General features: G+C 39.5%; 1 protein-coding gene across 3 annotated transcripts in view; it reads right to left on the bottom strand.

Moving 5' to 3' along the window:
* PDE7B (phosphodiesterase 7B) overlaps positions 1-19,261 on the bottom strand; it is a 168,143-nt gene that overhangs the window by 31,070 nt on the left and 117,812 nt on the right. For all 3 annotated transcript variants that reach the window (XM_054279373.1, XM_054279372.1, XM_054279371.1), the window contains one exon: positions 5,132-5,215. In XM_054279373.1, the coding sequence (XP_054135348.1) occupies positions 5,132-5,215 (84 nt within the window). The remainder of the gene's footprint in view (positions 1-5,131; positions 5,216-19,261) is intronic.

Genomic DNA, 19,261 nt, shown 5'->3' with positions numbered 1-19,261 from the left:
TAAGATCTCTCCCTTTCTAATTTAAAAACCATCTGGAACTTTGGACTCATCTCCACAGGCTGGGCTGAGTTCTGAGTAATCCAATCAGCCCTTGAAACTTCCTCACAAGACTTTTAGTGTCCTAATTTAACCCAGGTCAGAAATATCTAAAAAAACATCTCTCACTCCCACTTCTTTTTCTAGCCAAAGGCAACAAAACAAGGCGCTTAACCAAACTCTTTTTAACCTCACTCAATTGGGTTCAGGTTACTTGATGGTTCAGTTTTGGGTTGGTGGCTGTGGTTAAGTTTTATTTTCCCTGGAGATGGGCCCTACCTGAAAGCCCTGGAGTGTTCAAAATTCAAACCCAAAAATGAATGTAAATTTTGCAATAGACCCTTCTGTAGACAGGCAGAAACCACAGATTCAAATGTCCACAGACTTTGGCTCTTTGAGATGGAGACATTTTCATGGCTTCATATCTTCCCTTACTAATCCTGACAACATGTTTTATTTCTCCAATACCTAATTCATCACATTCCTGCAAAGTATGTGATGAATTCACTTTATTTGCAAACAAACTGAAAACCAGAGTATTTTGCTTGACTCAGATCAGACACAAATCAAGGACAGAGATGGAATGTTACCTAATATGACCATTTATCACCATCTGGAGTTAGAAGTATATAATCTGTAATAAATTAATTTGCCATGCTAAGCTTAAAGCAGGTGGGGTTCTTTGGGACTCAGCTTCTGCTTGCATGACAACATCAGGATCCTGAGTAATACAGAGACATACCTTTGGAATGTCTACAGACATGTTTTGACATTTTGCATATTCTCAGATCCCACTCTGTGTTCCTGCTGTGCAAGGTGTAAGAAAACAGGTATCTCTCTGGTAACACCACTTGGGTACAGAGACTCCAATTGGCAGGTCACATACATAAATACTGAAGTGAATACTGAAGAAGGGAATTAAATATAGTCAATTAAAGGCAAATAATTTTGTTGTTTGCAAGCCAAAATTTAATCCAGATAAAAGCTTAGCATAAACAAGATGGGAGCAGGAGAATTTAAGCCTTAAGAACCTTGTCTTCTGGCTTGCTTGACAAGCAAACTTCTAAATAGTAAGTTACTTATCACAGCTGTAATCTATGTTATTTTGTTACTCTACTTGATTGAACCTGGCAATAAAGCAAAGTATCCAACATAATTGCCATAAGGTGAGGTCTTGCTAACTGCTGCATGTTTACCTACAAGTCCAGATTAATCACAAGGAATTCCCTCAAACTTTTGAGTTAAGGCAATGAAGAAGTGTACTGTCACAGCCACTAAAAAAACCCTCATGAGATAATAAAATCCATTCAAATCAATGCATATTAGTCACTAGTGAGATCTGCTTCAATGACTCACTGAGCAACTTTATGAATCAGAGAACTAAATTATTGCTTACCATAGCTATGCTCCTTTATTCCTCAAATCCAAAATATACTCTGCTAAAAGGAAAATTGGATTAATTTTCACTGCAGAAGTGTTTTGAATTCTAAATTATTTCCCAGCAAATATTTAACTCCTTTTCTGTCCTGTGAACAGTAAGGTTCATTTAATTCACTGAAATGTGGAAGTGTCAATGAGTTGCCAACATCAATTTCGACCTGCACCAGGTTCAGTCCGAAGCTTGAGCTACCCAGTTCAGAGTCAAAATTTCCTAAAATTTGTGAGGTTTTGTTTGGAATTAATTGAAGAAAAAACTATCACCCTATCTTCCCATAAACCTATAGGACTGTGCAAAATTTGTATCTCTTATTTTCGGAGTCCTCCCTCTGCTGGGGAGGAGTTGCTACACGGCTTCCCCTCAAGCTTCTGACTGGCTGCCATCAACAGAGAGCAGAATCTGGTGGGTCACACAGGTGTCCACAACATTCACTCCTCAGAGAACAGAACCAAGGAGTTCTCAGTGACACAGGGGTATTTTGCACTCAATTTTGTATTCCAGAGTTATTAAGAGTCCCCAAACCCACCAGTGCAACTATGCCTAGGAAAGCTTGCAGCTAGGCAGAGGAAAGACAGGAAGACACTAAAGCCCTGCATCTCCCCCAGAGAGGATTCTGAAAAATCCTCATGGTCCTGAGAGCCTGGAAAAGACAAGGTGAAGCAACACTAACTTTCTATATACTGCAGAGTCACTGGGGGAATGTGTAGATGGCATCACAGACTCAAACAGCAAGAAGCCAACATTAGTACAGTTGGCTTTGATTAGGGCTACAGAAGATCCCATTTTCAGAGTGAAGGAAGTTTTCCTATCCAGAAAGACTTCATGGTGTCTTAAGTTACACAGAGACTTCTCTGTACGACTCCAGAAAAAACAGAAGATATGGTCTAGTCAGTGTTAACCCTTAACAGACAAAGTAGGGAAACATCCACTAATTTGACTGAATCTGCACTAAAAAAAGTTTCATATAAGTAATCTTTAGTCTGACATTAAATATCAAAACCCTGTATTTTTTTTACATGTGAATTTACATAATGGATGTCAACTTGTTCAAGAATGAGCTTCAGTGTTTTCCCTTACTTTGAAACAAAGCTAGTACTGTTTTTTGGAACAGTATTTCAGATGCAAGATAGAACAGTCGCTATTTAAGCTCAGTTTGTTAGTGAGAAGCTGCAGTAATGTTTATGCTGCATTTGTTGATGACCTCTGAGAACGTTTACTATAACATTTCATCTGCCTCTTCCTTCCCTCATTCTAACATTTTTCAGTATACAGTTGTTGCCTGCCAGTTACTGCCCCCAAACAAATGCAACATGGTAACAAAATTTTATTGCAGGTATTAATTGGGTACTTTTCAAGCAAGTGTGCAGTGGTGGCATTTATATATATTTCTTTTTGATAGGATGGGCAGCACCATGTTTTTTGCTGTTTATGTGGTTATGTTTTTTGCTACTTCTGCACAGCAGGAATGGATTTAACAGAAAGACGTAGATGAACAAATATTACAAAAGCCTGTTTATTTTCTGGCAAAACACATCTGCATGCTCTAACACTGAGCATCTTCATTTACTTGTAGGTCACCAAGTGATCCAGGCCCAGTGTGCACTTGCCAGCTACAAAATTAGTAGTCAAGTGTCTAGAAATCCCACTTCATTTTGCACCAAAAAATTAAGGCAACACTACTCAGAGAGAAAGTGGTAAATATACAAAAACCTGAAAACCAGGGGGAATCTAAAATCAGGATCACTGCTTTCCCTTACAGAGATCATGATCAGCCAGCCATACATTTCAGGTTATGGAAAAGCAGTAATAAGAGGAAGCTGGAGGTCTCTGTGAGAGAGAGCATAGGAGCACAGAACTCCCAGGTTCCCTACCCTGCTGGACCAGAGGCACACACACAAGGAGGCATCACTTTTTAGCTTAGGTGGAGTGCCTTGCTCTTGGCATGATCAAAGGCTGAGTATTCCCAGCCAGAGCATCCCTTGCCATGGATGTCTCTCTACACTGCCCAGGATAGCAGCATTTCCCAGAAAGTGGCAGGATCTGGAGGAGGGCAGGACTCACATACAGGGGCTAGAAGTGAAAGCCCCATAGCCAGAAAAAAATCCTGAAACTATTCTGGTGTTCTTCCTTCTCCATGGGTAAAGAAACTAAAAACTCTTTTGAAGTTTAAAAGAAACCGAATTTTATATAATGTATATGTATTCAAAATAAAAAAGAAAGAATCAACTTAGTCGCATTTGAATATGAATATATATCCACTTCTACTTCATGCATGAAAAGTGCTTTATTTTCTCTCAGCTTTTACAAGGGCATGCATGACCAATACTATTTTCAGCTGGCCTACACCTGATTTTTCTTCATGCTTTTCATTGGCAAGTCAGAACTAAACTGTCCTCAAAACTCTGCTCAACCAGTAAGTTATTCTCTTTGTCCTGGGAAAACTGATGAACTCATCTTACCCCCTTATGTCTTTCTACCTCAGCCATAGCAAGCTCTCTGATGGACTTCCAATCCAGAAAACACCTTTAACCAGCAGGACTGACAGCAGCACGTTGCTGGGTGGCAGTAACTCCACCAGCATGGGTGGATGCAGCCCATCAGACCCCAAGCCCTCCCTCCCCAGCTCCTCTCTACTCCTGACTCCCAGCCAGCCCTCCTGCTTGCCCTCCTCTCTGCTCCCTTCCCTCCCTGCTTCCTCCTCCCTTCCCCAGGCACCCAGACAAGGAAGTGCAAAAAGGAGAATTCAAAGTGTGGTTTGACAATTGCTCTTTGATGAAAAGCACAATCCCTAGGAGCATGACAGTGCCAGCACTGAAACTGTTGGGAGGTCCAGTTTGTTTTGATGAAGACAGTGAGTAACAGTTTTTTCAAAGGTTCCTTGTGCAGTACACAAGGACATATCAAAATCTGCCTGTGTCCATACACTGAAGTTTACACAGCATCCAGGCTGAGTGCTACGGGACACAAGACTTAGTGGTTCTTTTTATTTTATTTTTTTACACACTTGCTAATGGGTTTGCATGAGTATAGAGAGTCCATCAGGTGAAAAAACACCCAACAGGGCTTTGATTTGTTTCTTTTTCTTTTTAGATTTGCTGTCCTTTATTTACAACAGTGGCAAAATAACTTCAATCAAAATGAGGTTAAGATTATTTTTAACAGATGTTCACTGCTGGCCTGACCCAAAATCCATTGACGTCAATGAGAAGACTCCATGGGGCTTTGGATTGGGTTCTAATTGTTGGAAAAATTAATGTTATTGTAAACCACTGGTCAGTGCTGTCACATGCTCCCCTTCTGTGCCAATTCTATATGACCGGATAACAGCTTCACATAAATCTGTTCCAACTGTTGTCTAAGAGGCTAAAGGACACAGAGGTTTATCTCTTTAATTCTGAACTGCTCCTGCTCCTTCCCTAGCACACCCCATGGCCCTACTGTATTTACATTTGACAGATTGAGCATTATGGACTATTCACACAATCAAAACATTTCACAGCCAGACACTGAGTGGAAATAATGGAATTAATGCTGACTGTGTGAAGACAGCTGAGCTACAGATATGTGTGAGATGAGACAGTTTGGTTCATACACTTCCAGTAGAGATTTTTATTTGTTTTTATTTAAATACAGACCTGAAAGAAGGGTTGCACTTACTGTTAAGAAGACGGAAGTCTATAAATGGGTAGGAGCCGCGGCGCTCGGAGACAACCCCTGTCTGACCTCTCACCCGTGCATCTCCTGCAAAACACAAAATCCCCAGAGACATTAGAAGGGGCAGCTGCCTTTCCCTGCTGTTTTCATCTAGATCTATTTTTTAATACAAAGTGACGACATTACACTTCTCCAGTGGGAAAACTAAGGTCCAAAAATTCATCTCCCATGACATCCTGGGGTAATTGGGTAAAGCAGTACAGCTGATCCTCTTATCAGAACAAAGACACAAAAAAGCCTTCATTGCTGGCTGGGATTAAACAACATTATCCTATTGAACAACTTCTTGCCCAGCAAGCAGGCTCTCATTGCTTCACAAGAAGTGCAGACATCTGCCTTTTTTTTCCTCAAGCAAGAACAGGTAGGACTCTGACTGTCAGGGCTTCACATACAAAGGCCCACAATCCAATGGACCTCCACAGCTGTGGGACTGCTCTCAAAACCATTAGTTGATGAAAAAATCCCCCTCTCAAAAGTATTAAGATGTTTTTGCACTTAGGTGGGTGGTTTGTATGTTTGTTTGTTTGTTTTTGTTTTACTTTCTGCTCTTTGAGCACTCTGGAAAATGCAAACCTTCTCCTCAAACACTGCAGCTGTTTTATGTAAGTGAAAACCTGATGTTCGCAGATAAGCATTACTCTGGAGCGTTAGCATGTATATTTAAAGGTGATGAAGTGCCAACACAATACTAAGAATTAGTACTGTGTATTGCTGTATAACTCACACTGACTAGTTCCTGACTTACCATGTAATATTGATGAAATAGGCAAAACTAATTTAAGCAGAAAAATGCTCCCCAGGATATATAAGAGTTACAAAACCTCTCTCCAAGTAGACAGGAAGTAGTGGGCAAGCATGTCAATTTTATGTGTCCATAATTTTAAGTATCTTGCAGTGAAATGTAACTGTTCCTTTACAGGCAATCAACAAGACCAAAATATTAAAAATTCTTAAATAAGATGAAGTCTGGAGACCTTGAGGTTCTAGTTAAGAGTACTCTAGTTCTTCACCATAGTAACTCCTCTTCTATAGAAACAGAGACCACAGTGTTGAAAGCAAACCCACTGCCCATCCTTACACAGCTCACACTAGTAGCAGTAGTAGTGTAGTCCTATCAAAGTTTGCAATGAAGTGTGAATTTTTAGTTACTTTGAATTGCATTTCCTCTGGGATACAAATATAGCATCTGACTAATCTAAACAATAATTTAAGAATTTGGCTGCTCGGGCTAGCTTCTACTGCTTGTGTTTAAAAACAAGAAAACATCTTGTAGCATAAAAGAAGGCCCTAGTTAAATGCTGTTATTTTTTTTTCTATCTAATGTTCACTTAAAATGTGCTTACAATTATGTTCAAGGGAAGAAAGCCAAGTAGAATTACTAAGTTAAATATCTGAGGTGGAGAAAAACTTCCGTGCCCTCTAGGGGTCCTTAGAGATACGAAAGACACAAGAGAGTGCATGCAAATTAAGAATATTTCAAACACAGTCACTTTTGATTATAAATATAAATCTAGGTTCTCTCACCCTTACTTTCACTTTGCTTTTTTGTTCCCAGAGACAGAACATGTGCTCCCCGTTCTCGGCTCCTTCTTGCCAACCACTCTGAGGAACCAGTCCAAAGCAACTCCGGCTGCTGTTGACCCCAATTACCCCTCCTGACAGCAGGGCCAGGAGGGGCAAACCTCTACCTGCTCTTCAGCTGTTCCACTTCAAAGGTACTCTGATGCCGTGGGTCTACCTTCATCAGCAGCTTAAAATTATGTGTAACGTTATTGTGGCAATGAAGGTACAAGAACCCATCCCCCGTGATCCTCACGTTAAAAGAGAAGAAGGGTGGAGCAAATAGCTGGAGAGTTTGTAGAACTCCGACGCAGGATTCACCAGCACCCACAAGCCAGAGCTCATGAAGCAGCACCCAGACTTAAAAGCATTGCTCTCTGCCACGGTAACCCCATCAGATTGGCTCACGTGTGCACAAAGAGTAAGAATGGCAAGCACATGGTACGCATGATATAAACCCAAAAAAATCAGGCAGGCTTGAGCCTGCTGCTGATACAGGCATCAGCAAATCAAGAACGGGTGTGAATTCAGAGCATGCCTTGACCAACGCTTTTGTTTTTCTGCAGGCACCAATGAATTAACAGGAATCTGCAAGTAATCCCCTGTATTACACACTGATAAACATATAAACATGTCACTTGTGACTGTATCAGCGGAGACATTAAAAACAAAACAAAAAAAGGTAAATTCAGACTCCAAAAATCTGAAAAAACACCCAAAGCACATGATACTATAAAGCCAGAAAGACTGATATTCTTTCTAGGCATGAAATAATGCAACTATCAAATCAGAGGAGGTACCATAGTACTAGACAAAAAGAAAATCATATGCAGTCATGTATCAAAAGGATTCCTTAACTCTGATCTCAAAAGTGTGACCCCAAATTTTGAGGAAGAGAACACTAAAGGTAGGTAGACAACTGTAACACAGATGAAAAGACAAGGTGGGCTTAGCAAAAGTAGACCATACAAGATAATTAATTACCTCAAATAAAATAACTAAGTGTTAGACAAAAGGAAAAGAAAGCAATACTGTAGTGCAATTCAACAATATGGACCTCATTAAACATCCAAGAGAAGGCAAGAGAAGAGTACAAGAAATGAAGACTAAAAATAAGAAGATAACACGGTGCATGGAAAGGAAACTTTTGCATGGGAACAATTACTCCGTAATCTCCATGATATTTAGAAAATTTATGCTGGGAATGGTCCTAAAGAATTTTTCTTGATGATCTTGACACAGAAGAGCATTCATGATCCTTGAGGATAACACAATGCTGGGAGATACCAGGTATTGAAGATACAGCCATTTTAAATTAAGTTCACCGCAGCTGTCACCTCTTTGTCCCAGCTGCTCTGTGGCCCTGATGCCTGATGTTCCTGCTAGCCCAGCTTCCTCCCACAGTCCTGCTGTCTCATACAGACCTACAGACTAGCCAAATTAAATGCTTATGTACACCATTCAAAGCAATTTCAGCAAAGGGAGGGAAAGTAATGGAGCTATTGATGGAATTAGTAAGAAATGTGAATGAGTTTTACTGAACTAGCAAGCCCCAGGATCGGAAGTCATGACAAATTAGTGATTATTAGAATTGGCTGTTTGTGTAATTTTAAATTTTTTACAGACAATATAATTTTGGACTGTCTCTAGCACTACAGGAACCTGTATACAGAATAAATCTGCATCCTTGCTGACTTAGGAAAAGTTACTAAAATCTTTATATTCTTATATGATTATTACCTTTATCCTGAGGGAAGGCAAGTTTCTGATGAGTCAAAGATGTTATCAAGTAGCTCTACCTCATGAATCTGTTATTTCAAAATACTTCACCAGGTGCCACCTAGTCTCTCTCTACATCATTAGAGAAAGATTAGTTAGGAAGTGGTGGTGGGCTAAATCAACCACACCTCCCTTCCTCCATTTTTTCTTGGCACACGCATTTGGAAAATATTAATATTCTTCCCTTTTACTTTTAATTACATCTTAGTAAGGGATTGCACCAGATATACAACTTGCCACATTAATTTGGGCCGTTAATGGCAACACACTCAATGCTTTTTTTTTTGCTTTGGCAGATGACTTTGAGGCTGACTTTCATCAGTCCACCAGACCTTTACATCTCTTTGTCTCCACCTTAAGAATCAAGCTAAGCAGTCATTCTGACAATTTATGCAATTAGCAGTTTTAGATAAATAATACTTTTTAGGGCGAAAGGAAGGAATTCTGTGGTAACAAAGCAGGAAATTTTGACAGCTCATTGTGTTCCCAAATGAAACGGGCAGGGTGAAGGGAAATGGTCAGGGTACAGTTTCTCCTTGACTGCTTTGGGCTGAAGATGCAGGGCTGGAACATCTGCAGCTGCAAACACCAGGGGCTGCGCCCTCACTGGTGCCAAGCTGCCACAAGAGCTTCCAGCAGGGAGATCTCCCAGGGGCTGCTGTGCTCTTGAATTTTACTCTGTCGTTGTTAAAACAAACAAGAACAAAAGCCAAATAAACCAAAGCAACCCGTTTAAGGAGCCAGTGCTGTGACTGACACGCATGGCAGATCACACACACAAGAAAATCATCTACAGGGCACAAACCACTGCACTACTATAGCATCAAGGGCATTTCAAGATGGTTCAGAAGGGTTAAGAAAAAAATGAGGCAGCTCTTAACTGCCTTTCACATCTGGAGGAAAGAGCCATCTGCACCGAGGAAAACAACTTCTCCAAGACTTGCCTGAAACAGCGTGCGATTCAATTTCACTGAGCAAGCACAACAAATTAGGAGAGAAAACAGGCCCATAGCTGTGACAAAACAACAGAGTAGCTTCATCCAGCAGAAGTCAGGACCAACCACCAAATTATTGATTCTATTTAGTACACAGCTCCATGTGGTAAATCTGGAATACCACAGCAAATTCACAAGAGGTTACAAGTATTTATTCCAGTCAAGCTTTCTTACAATCTTCATTCCAGTATTGCTTAAGCTGACTGTTCAGGGTACATACTGCAGCGGCTGACAACTTTCCATGGAAAACCAAGTGGAGTAGTAAGGCCTCCTGTGGACTCCATGGAGCCCATGGCTCTTCCACTATTTCAGTTATGAAAAGGCTTGGGATTATTGACTTGAAGGAAGAGGGCTTGATGATGTTTTAAGCATCAATCTGGTTTTAGTGGAAAGGTTTCTAAAAGAGAGAAGCGTTGCTCTGTAAAAGTAGCAAACTCAAATGAAAAGCTATGTTAAAAGTGAGCACCAGAATTACTGGAATTATACTTTTTTTTTGAAGACATCTAATACTTGTTCATGGTGATTCATGCTGGTTTGGATTATTTTCATTCTGTTGTATTAGTGCTATAAGTGTTACTGTAAATTCTTTTTTGTCAAAGGCATTTCATAAAGATTTCTCATGTGCATCAGATCTTCTGAACACAACCATTTCCTCTGAACAGACACAAAGAGACTGATTTAAGGGTTACAGACTCAGGATGACTCCCCTTTGCAGAAGGAGAAACTGCAGCAGCCACCTCACTTCATTCATTTGTAAGCACTGAATTTTTAAACACGTAAACATTCCAAAACGTAAGTTTTTCCGTGCTGTATGCTGGATGATTCTACTATTTCTGGTAGTAGTCCTAATGAGCTCATAAGTATTGATTTCATCCAATGTATTCTGTAGTTTTGTTTCAAAATGCTCTGCAAAGGAAAGTAATTGATGGTACTCCCTTTTTACGAAAAGAGCATAAAATGATGATGTAGAAACTGTAGTTCAGTTTTGTAAATGTGTTTTACACAGAAAATGACTTAATTTCCCTTGCAGTGGTCCTACCCTGTGCATGAATTATTTTTATTTCTTTATTACCAGTCAATTACTTGACATTCAGCTATCAAAAATTCCTTTTCCAGCTGCAGATGAGACATTTCACGCATGTTCTGTTTTCTTAGTATTCTGAAGTGCATGGTTGTTCTTATGTTGAACAAGAACTACTGAGACTGCTTTACTGTATCTGCCAGCACTAATTTCTGCCCTCCCTTACTGCCAAAATCCATACCACAGCTGTATCTTAACCTACCATAAAGTACCATCACCACTCCCTACAAGTAAATCCCTATCACTCCCAGTTAGTAAAATGTATGAAAGAGAAGCTGACAATCTGTTCCTAAAGCCCTTCTCAAGGCTGGAATTCTCCTGGTATGTCTTACCTGGATAGAGAGGAAGAACCAAGGATCTACAGGCATACTTTTAACAGCTGTCCACTCTGACAAATGAACAAGTTAAATATTTTACAGCCACTCTAGAAATCCTCTCTTTAACCATATCATATGACACCAGTGACTGGTGAAAAGACTGAACTGATGAATCTTGAGGCATAGCTCTTCAAACTTGCAGACTTTGGAAAGAGTTCTTGCAGACAAGTGAAAACCAAAAGGATGCAAAAACTGCCATCAAGAACCAGAAAACAGCAGTCATCAGCAACTGAGATATTGAAGCAGCACCCACATTTCCCCCTTCACAGACCTGCCTGCTCTTGCATGAGCAAATGTAGAGCAACACTTACATCTGATTGTAAAAGTGGCCAGAGTCGACTGACAGACATCAGCTCTCCATTTCATGAGCTAACAAAGGTAGGTTTCCAAAACAGCAATGTGTTATATTGCACTGGCAATTCTTTCACTTGTTTTTGAGTTTGATAATGGGCTACAAAGTATTGCCTCAAGGTCAAACGTATTTCACACCCTCCTAGGTCTAAATGAGTGAAGTAGGTGCCTCCGCCCAGTGACTAATGCTTCAAGAGATTTTCAAAGACCCAAAATGTTTCGGACTGATGCAGATGGAGTCTAAGACCCTTTTTCTAAATTAGGTGCCACGATTATAAGCAGAGCATGAGGAGGGAAGAATCCAAGACCTCACCCTTGAGGACTGCATTCATAAAAGTGAGACCACACCAAACCCCTTAGCTATGGGTTTCACTGCGATTATCCCTGGGACTATTGGTGAGAAACAGAACAGATACATGCACCTTTAGTTCACACCAATGTAGGCACACCCTCAAAACACTTATGTACTGTGTACACTCATACAGTGTAGTATTATCCCATAGCTCAGTTCAACAAAAAACAGCACTTGTTATGCAACAGCCATCGGAGTACTGTTCTGGATAAAACACAATAATTTATCTCTTTGATTCTACTGCATGGTATCTACTTAACTTTCAGTATTTTCTAGATAAAATACAAAAGTTTATATAAAAGTTTACATTAAGTGCTAAACCACTGGACAAGAACACAGAGAGGAGCATAAGAATGGGCAATTTGCACAGCCTGCTTAATTAGGAACTTTTCCTTTTGAAGACATGAGAGATTCAGATATAGGAAGGTACCTGCCAGTACAAATTTTGCAAAATTCAGCCAATGGCTTTCACATGCACATAAAAAGATAGACAAGTGTTGTTATCTAGCAGGAAAGGACAGAGAGTTATAGAAATAAGACCAGGAGACAGGTCTTGAAAATTGGAATCCAACAAGAGAGAATGCTGTATAAATACAGCATTTCAAGCACAGAAGTCATCTATCACTACCACCTCCATACTTGAAAGGCATGGTTTAGACAACCACCTTGACTTTGGTAAATATTTTCTTTGCACTGTATTTTAAAGACCAAGCCATCTACTATCTAGAGGGGCTGATGGTATCTTGAGAGTCTCACAGCTGGGATGCCAAATGGAAGCACTCTGGTTGACTTCAGGCTTACCATACTGCTGCTGCTCAGCAGGGCTGGCACAGTAACAGAGGTCCTGGGATATTCTGAAGCAGACAGGATCCTCCAAGGATCCTAGGAGCCATCTGTTTGTATGTTTTGTATGGTGTTATTGGTGGGGCATTTCTGTCTCCAAATACTGATCACTGCCTATACAGGGAAAAGTGGATGTTAATATAGATACGGCACTGAACTGTCTTGATAATCTTTTCTTCCTACATGGTTTGATGGCTTGTAAATGTCTCTGCATTACAGGACAGGAGCCATGTCAGCAGAATCAGGTTCTTGCATTGCTATCATTGCTTTTATTATAGAGCCCTCCTGGCAAATGGCAAAGCTTACTGGTTTTCCTAAAAATGAAATTGAATTGTAACAAGCACCTTAAAAACTAAGGGATAAAAAGCTGTAATAAAAGTAATAACAGCTACAGCATAGTCTTAGCAACAGGTAGTAGGTTGCATTACCATGGCAACTTTGAACATAAAATCCTACTGTCATGCTACTCCCATCCCTCTCCCAAGTAAACTGCAGCATAAATAAAAGAACATTATTACTTATTCAATTTGAAATTTTGTGATTCTAGTCTTCAGCCAGGCTCTCAACTACTGAAGTAAACATTTATTTAATAACAAACTTCTAAGACATCTACACTCCCAATTCCAAGTCATTAGGCTTTCATTTTGTATCAAAGAAAAAGATCTGTTTTTTCTAAGACCAATACCAAAAAGAGGTATAGAATTCAAATCTCTATGCAGAGCGCAAAAGGTGAAGCTATTTCTGTTGCCATTCCCCAAAGATAAGGATCTTCTTCTCTCATGAATACATCAAAACCCTAAGTTATCCTGAATACAAATTACATTTTCTTAACTGTAATAGCATTCTAGATACAGACACTCTTTCAGAGATCCTTTTGTATTTGCCTGTGAATTGTAACTTCAAACTGAATTCTTTTAAACATCTACATCTTATTTTATTATATGGATTTCTGACTTGAACATTGTTAATGCTTTGAATGCTTCTAGTGTGAGAACACAATTGGACTCATTGAATCCACCAGTGAGGGTTTTGCAGTTGAAAAACAGATTTTTTTTCTGCAGAAAGCTGAGCTAATTGTCCAGCATTTGTTCAACCATATTTGCTTTACATTTCTGCATTCTCATTTCTCACCCACCAATAATATTTGTTAAGGGATCTCTTAAAATAACTTTTTATTTTTGTTCTGCAAGTTCTTCAAGAACTTATATGTAAGTATACACACATAATGGGTTGCACTGACTGAGCCACAAGATATGATTCTCATTTTCTGCTAAGGCACTATTATGTTGGCAAGCAGGAAACATTTGATATTACAATCCATGTAAATCTAGCATAGCCATTGCTTAAAATTTCATATATTATATATAACTAATTTATGTAAAATAGCAGTGGATATAATGACATAAATATTAATGAAAAAATGCTGTTAATTCTAAAGTGGAATAGAACATTTTTTTAAATGTTCAGTAATTTGATATTAGTATTTTTTGTTTCTGAGAAAGATAAGGCATGCTTGGAAATAACACACAGGATGATAATCATAAGCCCTGAGCTCATTTCCTGGTTTCTTATGGAACAAACTTTTCTTTCCATGCCTCAGTTTTCCACTTCTGTGTTTTGTTTGTTCTGAGTAGACAGCGAGTTCTCTAATGCAGGGCCTTGGCGGTTCCACAGCATTTTCTACCTGCAGTTCTGGTCCTGGTTTCTGCATTACCACAGTTCAGACACTAATTATCTCTGCTTTTTTTACAACCAACAGCTAAGTTAGACAACACAATAGAAAATGAATGCACAGGGGTTTACTGGTGCCATTAAATCAAAATATGCTTTCAACTCTTTAACGTGACACTTAAGAAAATTTCCCTCTATTTCCACAGATTTGCCCACAAGATTTCTCCACCCTCTCTTTCCCATTAAACTACAAAAGACATGTGTTTAAAACCATAAGTAGTAATACAGCAATTGCCATTGACTACTTTTGAAACACCTAACATTAGCCAAAACCTCAAGTCTATCAACACTTTTCACAGAACAGCAGCCTGTGGAGCCAAGCAGGAAGAGCACAAGCCCCCCTGAATTTGCTCCCCTCTGATTTTTGTGCTGAAATTGCACGGCTGCCATTTCCCTCACACAAGGAGACTGAGCCTCTGCTGGTTCAGTCTGTCTCACCATATCTAACCCGTGGTGCCTGCTCAACCCTTTAAGGTGCAGCAGTACAACGCTGGAGAGGAGCAAGGCACAATAAACTCAAGTTGTCTCAATCTTCTGTATTGACCACAGGATGATCCTTCTTTGTCAGTCTCTGCATGTTCTTCATCTCCTCTTTTCCAACTCTGCTCGGCATTACACACACACACACACACACACAAATATATGTATATAAATATAAATATATAACTCTAAAGTGACCCTTCTTCCCTGCCTCTGACCAGCAGTAATTCAGCCTCCCCTCTGCTCCCTGCCCTCTCCTGAGGCTGGAGTGCTGTGCAGTGCTCCAGTAAAATCCAGCCCAGCAGCTCTGGCCACTTTTTCTTCACCACGGGGCTACCCCAAGGGTCTTCATGGCTGGAGAGAGTAATGTCAGGGAGAAGGAGGAAAAGGAACTGAGCACTGGCTTGGCAGCACACGGAGGTGCCTGTTACATCTTGCAGGAGAAAACTTTACTCATGACCTGAAGCTCTGCTCTGATTAAAAGCTTTATCTATACGAGAGACTGCAGGAACAGATGTCTTGAGGTTAATAATTTGAATTCTTTTTGTACATTATATACTACAATAAATTCTTCTCTATCTTTTGAATTCAAAAGAAGTATCTACAGTAAATAATTGTAAATCTTCTTATTTATTTTTAAATTTGTTCTAGTACCAAATGGAACATATAAATGCCTCCATAGCTCAGTGAATTATTGATCAATAAGGCAAAAGAACTTTGTCCAAAATAATCACTGGTTTTTAGTGATAAGGTAACTTCAGTATTATTTGTTTATTCAAGGTGATTATTTCCTGAGCTAGTCCTGGGCTAGTCTATGTCTTATCATGCAATACTTCTTTATCATAAAGTATTTTTTAAATAAAAAGATAGCATGGGTATGTAACATAACTATTCAGGATGGAACCTGTTACATTTTGATGACAGACACAAGAACAAAGCTGCATCAAGTGGAAGCTGAGCTTAACTGATCTACTGTTTGGAAAATACTTTTCCTGTTTTGTACACTGTATTTTTCAAATAATTCATTGAATCTAAAAAAAAAAAAAAATCAAACAAAAAAAACCCCACCAAAAACCACCACACCCAAATCATCAAATGCAGAATCCTAATCTGGCTATAATTTAGCAAATATGCTACCTCTTACAATTAAACAGATCACTCATCTGGATCATTCTTGCTTGTTACTATGCATTTAAATTTTAAAACTTCAGAAAAGGATGGCAAAAGAGAAAGCTCTGGATCAATCTCATGTTACTCAAACATTAGCATAGTCTCCATGCACTGTTCACTGTTATGGTTCAGTTGCCTTAAATATCTACAGTCTAAAGTACAATTAAATAGCAGTTTACCTTTTTTCTCCATGGCACATTCTTAAGAGAGGTAAGCACAAGCTGGCTCAAAGGAAAACAATTATCTACGTATTTCTGTAATTACAAAACACCTGATAAACCCATCTAATTAGGTGCTTCCCATGGGCTAAGTCTGGTTATTTCCCCAGAGCCTGGTTTTGTGTTTCCGGGGATGGCTGAGCCCTGGGCCTGGCACAAAGCAGCAGCAGCAGCAGGAGCAAGTGGCATCTGGGCCTCTTGGCCAAGCCATGTGCAGCAACCAGAGCTCCACTGAGCCCAGCAAACGGCCAAGCTGCTGCCAGGGAGTCCTGACCCAACTTCTGTAGACAAATATTAGCTGGGTTCCACTCCAGCTCTTTATTCCAGAAACTGCAAAACTTTACCATCTGGAAGGAAGAGCAACCAGCAAGGTATGCGGAAAGGATGGCTTACCATAACCATAACCATAACCATAACCATAACCATAGCCCCTCTCAAGGACCTTTGTTGATTTCACTTTGACAAACAACAATGTCCCATAAGGAACCTGCACTGAACATTGCCCTTTGTGAGGAAAGGCCGAGCATACCCAAAGAGAGGAAAATCCTATCTTGTCCTAGAAATAAATAGATTCTGCTGGGCCCCTCACTGAGGAGAACAGACAGAGCAGGGGAGAGAAAGCATTTTCCTCCTTCCTCCTATTCCGTACCTACTTCCACAAGAAGTCTGGAGAAAACCTGGTTTTCAGATGCACTGCTCCACATCTGCATCAATACATATTTGATTAATAAGCTTCTGAAACCACCACAAATGGACAAAACCATGAATTAACACTGTAAAAACTGTACAAATGATTCATTTGCTAACTGGCCCAACCCACAGTCTCAATTTATGAACAACTACACTGGAACTACACCTAGAGACTATCTGCAATTCAGGCCCATTGTGGCATAAACCTTGCCAAAGTTTTATTTACTGTGTCAGCATCAAGAACCAGGAGACACATACAGGCAACCCACAGTGAAGGGAGCCAGTGAGGAAGCTTTTTGGGGTGTTGGCAGCCCAGAGCAGGCTGGCATCATACCCCTTCTGGAAGCCAAGACACACAGTGCTATCTTCCTACTTAATGTCTTCCAATTACTTCATCCTTTAAGAAGGGTCATTTGTAAATACATTTAATTTTTTAACTATAAGGTTAACTTCATACTTGAAGTTTCCACTAAAACCCCCCCTGCATTTAATTCCTGTTTTTAGTTAATACAGAAAAACAATAAAACCAAAACAACATCAAAAATACTCACAACATTTCAGATGTTTTTACATGAGAAATGCCTGGTCCTCCAATGGACAGCATACACTGCAATACGGCCTTTCTCCACAACCAGGATTGAAAACAGAAGCTGAGGCTTTTGTCTCCTGTGTTTTAACATACTCTTAGGGAATTCAAATAATTGCTCAAGTCTTTCAGAAAAAAGAGAAAACTGCAATCTAAAACTTGTAATTCAACAAAGATAGTTTTTTTGGGTGGAGGCAAAGAATACTGGGGATGTTTTTATAAATCCCAAAGGAACAATAAACTATGCAAATAGTAATTTAATTTTGTTTTCTCTCAAAATTTACCTTTTAATTACAGCTCAGCAACCCAGGAGTTTTATCTTAAACAGATCCTTTTCTGAGCAATCCAGCTTCTCAGGCTCCTCCTCAAATAGTATTTTAAAGGAGAAAGAGCAAGACAGTGCTTCAGTATTTGTTCTTCACAACCCCCCGTGAATTCCAACAGAGAATAGCTCTGGCAGAGACCTTTTGGCATGTGCATGTGAAGACACATAAAAAATATTTCTCGACTCATACTCTTGTGCAATTCATACCAAGCAAAGTGTTTTGGTTTTTTTCCTTTTTCTTTTGCATTTGGTGGGGAGTTTTTTGTTCTTGTTCTGGGAATTGAAAGACATAACAGAAAAAACAGTAAGGTTACTCTCTTTTTCTTCAAAACAGATCTGTTTGAATAAACATTGAGCGTAACTTGAAGCAATATTCGAAAAGAGGTTTTGTTTTTCCTAAAATCTACCTTAACAGTATATTCAGAAACTAAGGATTACCAAGAAAAAATCAAGACCTGTATGAAAATAATCTTAACTAGTTAGACTTTACTTTCAAATGATATCTAATATAAAGGTTCTGTAAATTAGATTTTAAATTATTACAGAAAAGCAGTTCTGAAACTGTGATAGAAAACTTCCACCTCCTTTACTCAAATATTTGGCTGACTGACTGAGCCAGTGGAACACGTACAGCTTGGAAATTTTGAAAAAGTTAAATTTTAATTTGGTTCTACACTGATGAGAAAGTCCATGATGATTTGTAAGAATCAGCTCATCATTATCACATTACTGAAGAATGCAATAAAATTCTGTCTGTAGTTGTAGAACTGACCAATGTTTTGGAGCAGGCTCTAATACAGATGTATATTACTGGGAGAAACGCTGTACTCCATTAGTTCCCACACAAGTGTAGCAAGGTAATTAATGCACACTGTACTCACAGCTATTCAAGTACAGATCCTGTATCAACCATATGATGAAAAACATTGATTAAAATTTTACCAGCTGACAGAAGTGTGCCTGGTGTCTTACCAAAGAACATACAATCCAGTTTACCTTAAAGTGAGCCTCCTGGTTTATTCCTCCCCAACACTAAGCAGCTGAGTGTGTCTTTCTCCAGAATGCAACATGATCCATTGAAGTAGAAGGGGTTGGTATAGAGAAAAACAAACCAATTCTTCCATCACCATCTCATTTGTTTAGTACACTGCAGTTGTGAGCTCATACTTCAGATCAGTTGTTTCACTATGAGATGTTCCTATTCTCTCAGTCTTTATGAGATGAAGCTCTGCAAATGTTTGTTGGGTTTTTTTCCCCTAGACATAGGAAGAACAGTTATTCCTAGATCTCAGATATCAAGTACTGGGTGCCTTCAGTACCTGTGCTGGCTCCTGCAGTTGCTCTGCGATTTGCTGGCCCATCTCCAGGTGTCCCACCAGCCCTGGACACAGAGAGATCTCGTGCACAAAGGCCAGTGGAGGTAGTGGCTACACGTGGTCAGTCCCCACAAAGGAGACGAACAGCCTGCCCTGCTGAAAAAAGGAATCTGATTTTTGTGAACTGACTTTCCATTTGTACAATAAAAGGGGAAAGTA

This window comes from Melozone crissalis, unplaced genomic scaffold (assembly GCF_028551555.1).
Source record: "Melozone crissalis strain CALT ecotype California unplaced genomic scaffold, PUWL_Pcris_2 ptg000027l_1, whole genome shotgun sequence".
NCBI lineage: Eukaryota > Metazoa > Chordata > Aves > Passeriformes > Passerellidae > Melozone > Melozone crissalis.
This window is presented reverse-complemented; position numbering and strand designations above follow the sequence as displayed.